The sequence below is a fragment of the Ammospiza caudacuta genome, chromosome 19, assembly GCF_027887145.1.
Source record: "Ammospiza caudacuta isolate bAmmCau1 chromosome 19, bAmmCau1.pri, whole genome shotgun sequence".
Lineage (NCBI taxonomy): Eukaryota > Metazoa > Chordata > Aves > Passeriformes > Passerellidae > Ammospiza > Ammospiza caudacuta.
This window is the reverse complement of record NC_080611.1, coordinates 9,407,546-9,417,195: the sequence shown is the minus strand read 5'-3', so window position 1 is coordinate 9,417,195 and position 9,650 is coordinate 9,407,546. Positions and strand designations below refer to the sequence as shown.

The following is a 9,650-nucleotide window of genomic DNA, read 5'->3' as shown; positions in this document are numbered from 1 at the left end:
CAGGAAGCCTGTAGGGTCAGAGGGTGGAGAGTGTTAATAGGGGTGTTTGGGGACAAAAATCTTTCACAAGCCATATTAAATAAGTAACTCTACACTGAAAAAAAACCTGGGGAGATTCCTCTACTAGAAATTTGCTGGGATAGTATTAACAAAACCAGTCAAGTTGGAGTGCTATTGAAATAAAAAATTAATTACAACAAAAATGGTTGAGCAAGGTGGAATTCCAAATTGCTGAGGGTCGAACAGCTGTGGCTATTCAAAAACAAAATAATCCTGACTTAGGTGTTACTTTTGAGGACAATATCATGCAGACCTCTAGTCTTTGCCAACCTTGCTCTATTCTTAGCAACAATTTTTTAAAAGGCCAGAAAATAATACAGAACAGATCAAAACCATCTTTATATTTTCATTATGTAGATCTGTATGGGGTCGAGATCTTAAATGCTGTGAATTTCTTCACACTAAATTTAAAAAAAGGCAAGGAAAATTATAAGCATGGAATTGCTTTAAAAGGAGAAAAAAATACACTGCAGCTTTGGTTTATTATAAAGGTATATTAGAAGGTATTAAAGTCCACAAACAGTATAAATAAACAGAAAGTTATTATTCACGATTTCTACTAACTCATTGTTTTATGCCCCTTGTTGTTATCCAACAATATGGTGAAAATGAAAGTAAATGTGCTTCAGGTTGCATACACGGAAACTGTAAAACACATTGTCATGCTATTTTACAAGCTAAGGGCATAAATAGAACCAAAATGTAAAGAAATGGCCATCAAATACAGTTATTTTTGTCCCAGAAAAGCCTTAAAGCACAGATTGCTAGAAGGTGGGAGGATATAAACGGGAAGTGTTGTTACGGCACTTCTTCCTTATGTTGTTTTCATTTCTTCCCTCTCTGCCTGCAGCAGGTGGCTGCACAGGGATGTTTGTGCTTAAAACTTCAACTCTTGTGTGTGTAAAGCCTCAGGGTGCCGGACACTGGCCCGGCAAAGGTGGTGGATGAGCAGCAGGGTCCCCTTGGGGTGTTGAGTGTTTTTATCCCGTGCCTTTTGGTGGGTGAGCAGCGGGTCCCCTTGGGGTGTTGAGTGTTTTTATCCCGTGCCTTTTGGTGGGTGAGCAGCAGGGTCCCCTTGGGGTGTTGAGTGTTTTTATCCCGTGCCTTTTCAGCGCTGCCGCACCTCGGGTGACCTTTGACTCAGGTTACTGGCCCTGGTATGGAATCCAAAAAGATAACACTGGTAACTTTACGGACATTTGTTTATAAATATTTCTGTTTACATATATGTTTATGCACATTTTAAAAGGCAATGAGTAACAGCAAAAAAGAACTCGCCTGAGGAAGTCTGACGTTATTTTGGGTCCAGCTCTCCAGGATCCGCACATCTGGCTCCTCCCGAGAGCGAAAGTCGCAGGTGGCCATGGGGCCAATCTACCGCGAAGTGTCAGTTATTAGCTAAAATGTTTATTAGTTAAAAGCCTGGGCTCATCTCGACCTATTTCAGGAGGATTTTCACAAACAGATCTGTGAGAACTGGGGGACTGCACTGCGGACATCAGGGTCCGGCTCTGCCCTGCCGAAAGTGCTGAGGACCTGAGCTGCGTTCTGAAGATGCCAGGCAGCCGAAAGGCTGCACTTATTGAGGCTGAAGAGAGAATTCTCCATTTCCATTTCCGACCCCCTCAGGCCGGGGTGCCCTCAGCGAGAACGAGGCTCCCGCCCGCGGCGGCTCCGCGCAGGCGCGCGCAGGGGGTGGGGGTGGGGGGGCTCTCTCTGCGGGGGGGGGGGCACTTCCGGCCGCGAGCTCAAAGCCGGTCAGCCGGGCGAGCCGCGGCCACGCCCACGCGGAAGGAGGCGGGGCCTCGGGCCGGCTCAGGCCGCTTACATAACGGCGGGGGTGGGGCCCGCGCGTGCGTCACGCGCCGGCTCCCGGCAGCCCCCGCTGCCCCGTATATAACCGGCGTCCGCGCGGCCGCGCGCCCACAGTGAGCGGCCCCCGCCAACGGCGCTGGATCTTGTTCAGCCCTTCGCCACCCGCTCTAAGTGACCGGAGTCGCCTCGCCCACCGCCACCATCGCCATGCCCGGGTATTCCAGCGACAGGGATAGAGGGTGAGTCCGGGGGCACGGCCGGCGCCAGCCGCCGCCAGCGTCCGGACTCTGAGCCTGCCCGTGGGGCTCTCGGGGTTGTTTTTCAGACGTTTTAAGATGGCGGCGGGGCGGGGGTTGGGCCCTGAGCCCTTCCCTCAGCGCTCCCGCCGCGAGGGGTGGCCGTGGGATGGTGTTGGGCTTTTTTAGGCTACCGATTGTGGACGACTGTCGGTTCCTTCGCCTCAGAGCACCCCCGGCGGGTGTGCTACCTCTGAGAAAAGCGCGGAGGAATTTTAATTTTTTTTTAAATTTTTTTTTTCTGTTGGGAAGAAAGAGACTCGCCCCAACCCCCTGGGGACGCCCCCCCCCCAGCACAGACGGTCCCTGCAGAGCCCGGTTCCCCCCGCTGAGAGCGGCGGGCGGGCTGGAGGTTTGTGGGTCAGTGGGTTGGCAGTGCCGAAGCCTTGGGGAGCTCTCGGCAGGGCGGTTCCCTCCCCTCCCTTCCCCCTCCCAAGGCTCGGGCTGTGGCCGGCAGGAGCCGGCCGGCTCCGCTTTGTGTTGTGTAAGCGGATGTTAATGGCCGGCCCCGCCATGCGGTGGCTGAGGGGAATCAAAATGCCGGCTATGCTGCTGCTGCCTTTGTTCCTGCTCCTCCTCCCCCCGCCCAGCCCAGGCTCTAAAATGGCAGCGGCTGGAAAATGTGGCGTAGACAGAAATGAGAGACAAAGGAAACAGCGCTGGCAGGAAGCAGCGGCCGCTCGGGAAGCGCTGTGTTGTGCCGGGAAGGATCGCTCGCAGTGCTCGCCCGGCCGAAATCGGGAAGTGATCGGGGCGGGGGAGGGAGCCCCGCGCTCGGATCCAGCGCGGCACCGAGCCGCGCCTCGGGGCTTTCCAGATCAGCCTTCTCCGAACGGAGGGACCGAACCTGAAATGCTAATAACGGGCATGGCCTCGTAAAACACCGTTGTTAAAAGATGTTTGCAAAAGAAATGGGTACATGCAAAAGAACGGTTTACGGGAAAGTTATCTCAAGGTTTCGTAACCGCCCCTGCCCCCTTTCAGCAATAGGAGTGTCACTGGGACGGGAAACCATTTTGATCACAGGGTAGTGCCAAGATTTTAGTACTTGTTGTAACTTGCTGTTTGATTGCATTGTATGGAAATTGGAAATACACATTATCTTAGCTTGTGAGTAAGAATTGTGGCCAAGCAGATGGTGGCATCTGCAGCTTAAAGTATGATTTTTAAAGTTCTAGTGTATGAAGCTTCAGTAGGTAGAGTTTATACAACTGAATTGTAAAGTAATGGGTGGACTGCAGAGATGGTGGTGAAGTTGTTCAGGAAGAGGACCAAAATGTTTCTCTTGCATTCTATGATGTGTCCTTTTTGTCTAGGTTTGGAGCCCCTCGTTTTGGAGGAAGTAGAGCTGGACCTCTCTCTGGGAAGAAATTTGGAAACCCTGGGGAGAAACTTACAAAAAAGAAATGGAACTTGGATGAGCTGCCCAAATTTGAGAAGAATTTCTACCAAGAGCATCCGGATGTAGTGAGACGTACTGCGGTATGTACCTGATCTGGCTCGAGCAAAAGTAAACAGAAAGTGCAGACATGTTGAGGGTCATGGGGCCCAGCAGGCACAGATGGGGTAACTTAAAAAACAGCTTCAGTGTCAGAGCTTATTTCCAATAACTGGTGTTTTGTTTTGCAGCAAGAAGTTGAGCAGTACAGAGCGAGCAAAGAGGTCACAGTTAGGGGCCATAACTGTCCAAAACCAATTATCAACTTTTATGAAGCAAACTTCCCTGGTAAGTGAAGACCAGTTTACTGATTGTTCTTCAGACTGGATTGGGGCGACATCTGAATCTATATGTTTAAATTTTTTCTTCAAGCAAATGTTATGGAAGTAATTCAGAGGCAGAACTTCACTGAACCAACTGCTATTCAAGCACAAGGTTGGCCTGTTGCATTGAGTGGATTGGATATGGTTGGAGTGGCACAGACTGGCTCAGGGAAAACACTCTCGGTAAGTTTTGGTTATAGCCTGAAATACTGCTGGATTTCAGCAGTGATAGTATGGTGTAGCCTAGTGCAGGGTGAACACTTCAAGGAAGAGGTTGTAATGAGATTTTTCTTTCTTCCAAACAGTACTTACTGCCTGCCATTGTACATATAAATCATCAGCCATTCCTGGAGCGAGGAGATGGACCTATTGTGAGTATTCCTAAATGAAAAGGGGATTTTCATTTCTTAGGACTGTATTTTACAGCCTAAGTTGGCCATGCTCATAAGAGTGCATAGCTGCATTCTGTTTCTCTATGGGAATAAAGTGGTGGCTTGGGGTAGTTTCCCAAGCAGATTCTATTAACTGATTGGATTGTCCCGAAAATAGTACAGAACAGGGCTTGATTTTGGGTTATATTTTGGAAATTGCTATCCCTGGAAGCCAGTGACTTTCTGGTATCTCTCATGTGTTCGATGGTAGTTAAGATGCCAGGTAACCTGGTTTGCTGGTTTGGCTACTTAAATCTACTTCAGTCAATCTGGCACTGAACTTCACACTCAGAATTAGTCTCAGACTAGGATCTTCAGTGGGTATTGAACTAAAATTGGGCATCCTATTTGCAGTGTCTTGTGTTGGCACCGACCCGTGAACTGGCCCAGCAAGTGCAGCAGGTAGCTGCAGAGTACAGCAGAGCGTGTCGTTTGAAGTCCACGTGTATTTATGGAGGTGCTCCAAAGGGACCACAGATCCGTGACCTGGAAAGAGGTATGGATCAGCCTCGGTGCATCTCTGTCTGGGGCAATGTGGAAACTGCTTCAGCTGATGGGACTGCTTGGTTTTAGGTGTGGAAATCTGCATTGCAACACCTGGAAGACTTATAGACTTCCTAGAAGCTGGGAAGACCAATCTCAGGAGGTGTACTTACCTTGTCCTTGATGAAGCTGACAGGATGCTTGACATGGGATTTGAACCTCAGATCAGAAAAATTGTGGATCAGATTAGAGTGAGTATAAATGGTTTATGCATTTATCACTATAGCAGATATAAACTGCTGCCACTACCCTTGTTAAAGTGAGGGCAGTGCAAGCCTGGGTAGTTTTGGTTGGGCATTTATCTTAACCCTGTACTGATCTTTCATTGATCTTTATAGCCTGACAGGCAGACTCTGATGTGGAGTGCCACATGGCCTAAGGAAGTGAGGCAGCTGGCTGAAGATTTCCTGAAAGAATATGTGCACATCAACATTGGTGCACTAGAACTGAGTGCAAACCACAACATTCTTCAGATTGTGGATGTGTGTCATGATGTAGAGAAAGATGACAAGTAAGTAGGCCTTGGGGGCAAAGCATTCTGTGTTTTCTGTCAGTTTTACTTTATGAACTGTGGAATAAATGCCTTATTTTGATGGCTCTTTGACATCAGTCTGAGACAACTTAAAGACAAGAAATCAGTTTAAACTTGTACAGTAGAAAGCAGTCTAAGCTCTAACCATAATCTCTTAAAAACAGGCTTATTCGTTTGATGGAAGAAATCATGAGCGAGAAAGAAAACAAAACAATTGTTTTTGTGGAAACCAAAAGGCGTTGTGATGATCTTACCAGAAAAATGAGGAGAGATGGGTGAGTAGCAGCTGGGACTTCACTGAGCAATAGTCTTGTGTGTGCTCTTGACACCACAGTTAAAAATGAAAACTGTCAGGGACAGCAGCTGTCAGCTACAGTACCCAGACCAGAATGTGCCTGTATCCCAGTCTTTAATGAAACCACCAGAGGAGTATTCTTGGGTCAGTGAAGTTCTGTGTTTTCAGGTGGCCAGCGATGGGGATCCACGGTGATAAAAGTCAGCAGGAGCGGGACTGGGTTCTAAATGGTGAGTGCTTCAGCAGTTTCTGCAAGCATCTGATGAGTGCTGCTCAGGGAAAAAAAACTGATTCACTTCTTGTGTTACAGAATTCAAACATGGAAAAGCACCAATCCTGATTGCTACAGATGTTGCATCCAGAGGTCTAGGTTAGTAAAAACTCGTAATGCCAGTTGCCCAAAGCTTTTAAAGAAAGTCTATTGCTTTCTTTAACCTCTGCATTTTTCTAAGTTTTCTTCACATAAAGGTGCAGTCTTTGTGGCAAGGCCTAGGCATGACAATCGGAGGACTCGAGGGGGATGGAGGACTAGTGGAAATGATCGGCTGGCTGCTTCCAGTCAAATAGAGAGGTGAAAGCTGAAAGCCATTGTGTGCCAGTAATCTTCAAAAGGCAAAGATCATCCTTTAAACAACTACCCCCATAAACTGTTCTCTCATGAAATAAGCAGTTTCATTCACAGTTCACTTTGCCCTGGTATTTCTCTTCTCTCCATGCTTTGCATGATTTGCCATGGTGCAGTACTGTTAGTTTTGTGCATACTGTCTGCTGTGATCTGTGGGTCTTTCAATTTCAGTGAGTTTTTGAAATGTTGAAGAACATAATTTTAAACTTCAATGTTCTATGAAATTTTTTTCAACCATGAAATGGAGAGAGCAGCTTTAAAATGTACTAAGCCTTGTACAAATTGGTGAGTACTGGCACATGAAATCTGAGAATAAAAGTCCACCTCTCACTTTAACAAGTGGGGCAGGAAAGCAATGGCTTTTCAATGCCTTTGAAAGTCGAAGTTCCTCCACCTATACATAGTCGTCATGTCGAGACCTGCCAGAGAGAGACCCATTCTCAAGTGAACCCTGGCTTCTTGGAAGCGCTTGCCTAGACAAGACACAGTGCATAAAAACAACTTGGTGACTTTGGGGGGACAGGTATGTTTTTCTTGCAGCTGCAGTTCAAAGGTCTTGGCAAGACGAGCAGTGTGGCCCCTTTTTTTTGAGCTTCTAATGAGTGTGTATGTGAAGGACCTTGTATGTTTTTACTCTAAGGTCCTCAAATGAGCACATGAAGAGGCTGCTGTGAGCTTTAGTGGCCCTACTGCAAGAAGCTTTCAGATGTCACTTGATGATTTGTAAAGGGGACACTTGAGTTGGGAATGCCAAGCAAATGCACACTCCTTTATGGTAAGGTTTTGGATCACAGGGTGGGTGATGAGAACCGGGATCAGACGGAGTGTGCGTAACTTTTTCTCTTCCACTATGCTCTTGCAGAAATGGATGATTCTAACACTGTTCTTTGCAGCCATTATTCCCTTTAAAATACTCTTGTCTAATGTTTATCTTCGATTTGGCTGTTGTGGTGTGCAAAACTTTGTACCTCGCTTTTTGCCACACTGCAACACTTTACAGATGTGGAAGATGTGAAATTTGTCATCAATTATGACTACCCTAACTCCTCAGAGGACTATATCCACCGAATTGGACGAACTGCCCGCAGTACCAAAACAGGCACAGCATACACATTCTTTACTCCTAACAATATTAAGCAAGTAAATGACCTCATCTCTGTGCTTCGGGAGGCTAATCAAGCCATCAACCCCAAATTGCTCCAGCTGGTTGAAGACAGAGGTTCAGGTAAGGGCTGTTCTTTATCTTGGTGCATGGCTTTCCTCTCAGAACAAAATGGAAACTTCAGATTCCACCTTCAGACTCTTTTCAAAGTAAATGTGGAAGGTGGTTTAGTTACCAGTTACTGTGAGCTCAGAAGGTATTTATTAATGCAAAAGCCAGAAAACAGCACCCGGGTGCTCCCAGCCTATGCTGTGGTGTGCCTGTGGCTAGGGCAGGCCAAAGAACTACTTCTTACGTGTCCTGAGATAAAATACTCATGGACTCAGTTTTGTGGCTTTGTCTCCTATGGCTTAGAAAGAGAGATGGACCCAAGTGTCCTGCTGGCAAGGTAAAAGTCACTTTTTGCCTTGATGCCACAACTTGTGTTATGGGGGAGAGTGTATGACTCCTCAAAAGTAAGACAGCTTTATCTAACTGGAGTCCAGCAAGCACCTGGAAAGCTTTCATAGGAGGTTTGAATTGTTGGGACATGAAATAAATGCTGCTTAACTGAACTGAAGTTATAATACACATAACTGTCTTGTCTTTTTCACTAGGTCGTTCCCGAGGTGACCGACGTGACAGATACTCTGCGGGCAAAAGGGGTGGATTTAGTAGTTTTAGAGAGAGGGAGAACTTTGAGAGAACCTATGGGGCGCTAGGCAAGAGAGACTTCGGAGCAAAAACCCAAAACGGGGCCTACAGCGCCCAGAGTTTCAGCAATGGAACTCCCTTTGGGAATGGCTTTGCAGCCGCAGGCATGCAGGCCGGCTTCAGGGCCGGCGGTAACCCCACAGGAGCGTACCAGAACGGCTACGAGCAGCAGTACGGCAGTAACATTGCCAACATGCACAATGGCATGAACCAGCAGCAGTACGCCTACCCTGCCACTGGTGCTGCTCCTATGATAGGTTACCCCATGCCCACAAGTTATTCTCAATAACTTAGTGTATTTAAATGTCTCAGTTTTTCATAATTGCTCTTTATATTGTGTGTTATCAAAACAGGATAGTTATTTAAGAAATGGGAAATGCAGAAATGACTGCAGTGCAGCAGTAATTATGGTGCACTTTTTCGCTATTTAAGTTGAATATTTCTCTACATTCCTGAAACAATTTTTAGTTTTTTGTACTAGAAAATGCAGACAGTGTTTTCAAAGTAAATGTACAGTGATTTGAAATACAGTAACAGAAGGCAGTGCATGGCCTTCCAATAAAGATATTTGAAGACCGATTTTTCTTTCAGATGACAATTTTCTCAACATGTGCACAACTTTACATTAATGAAAAATGTCAAATGTTTTTATATTAAATTCTAGAAAGGTTTCTCAACTGTGTCTGATTAAACATTTAAGCTTATACAAATACCAGCCTTGCCTTGATTGGGCTAGATTGCTTAGCATGGCAGGCTCTGCTTCGACGGGGAAGAAAATTAAAGCTGGCTTCTAAGAAAGTATTGGAAGCCGTGTTCTTCCTTGTCTCACTAGCGTAGGGCCAGTTCTTGGAAAAGATCAAAACTCTGTAGTGGTGTTGCTAACAAGCTGCTACGAGCGTAGGAAGCTTCTGCAGCACCGTAACCGTCGCCTTCACACGAGCATATGTGCAGACCAGGCTTGAGTGTTGTGTACCCACAGCTGCCAGGCGTTGTGAGTTAGCATGCAGGCTTCTGAGCTTCAGAGAAACGGGAAGATCTTAGTATTAAAACTTTCAAGTTATACTTAAACTGGTATTGAGCAGTCATTTCTTTATGGAGGTGGTGGGAGGGAAGTGGGCTGTTGATCCATGACAATGCCTCATGGATTTTTTATTTTTAAATAACTTTTAATATGTGCAAATGACTCTCTAATCTCAAAAGCACTGCCCATGCTGAGTAAAGGACCAGCATAATTCTTCATCCTGGGGTTAAAGTGCTTAATACTTTGTAGCATGGTGTACTTAAATTCCAGTTAATACTAATTTTCAGTTCCTCCTTCTTGTTTATCAGTAACAGTGATGAGTTTTAAGTTCAACAACATTTAATGTGTATAAGGTTGAATCCACAAGATTCTTTTTATGTTATTTTGAACCCGAGTTAACTTTGTTTTGCACTTAG

General features: G+C 46.1%; 1 protein-coding gene across 2 annotated transcripts; it reads left to right on the top strand.

The window, feature by feature from the left end:
* Positions 1-1,949: 1,949 nt before the first annotated feature.
* Positions 1,950-8,792, top strand: DDX5 (DEAD-box helicase 5). Of its 2 annotated transcripts, none has more exons than XM_058817490.1 (13): positions 1,950-2,114; positions 3,488-3,653; positions 3,801-3,897; positions 3,982-4,115; positions 4,238-4,303; positions 4,718-4,859; positions 4,937-5,097; positions 5,245-5,417; positions 5,603-5,713; positions 5,902-5,963; positions 6,044-6,103; positions 7,359-7,583; positions 8,117-8,792. In XM_058817490.1, exons 1-13 carry the CDS (start codon positions 2,083-2,085, stop codon positions 8,500-8,502), a joined length of 1,815 nt encoding a protein of 604 aa, XP_058673473.1. In that variant the 5' UTR covers positions 1,950-2,082; the 3' UTR covers positions 8,503-8,792. The 2 variants fall into 2 exon arrangements, with proteins under 2 accessions (XP_058673473.1, XP_058673474.1); XM_058817491.1 differs by having other exon boundaries at positions 1,968-2,090.
* The last annotated feature ends 858 nt before the right edge of the window (positions 8,793-9,650 follow it).

Excerpts from the sequence above, each read along its gene's own strand:
- DDX5 (XM_058817490.1), top strand. The coding sequence starts at position 2,083 with ATGCCCGGGTATTCCAGCGACAGGGATAGAGG. Across the intron at positions 2,115-3,487 it reads TCCAGCGACAGGGATAGAGG|GTTTGGAGCCCCTCGTTTTG; the intron begins GTGAGTCCGGGG and ends CTTTTTGTCTAG. Across the intron at positions 3,654-3,800 it reads ATGTAGTGAGACGTACTGCG|CAAGAAGTTGAGCAGTACAG; the intron begins GTATGTACCTGA and ends TTTGTTTTGCAG.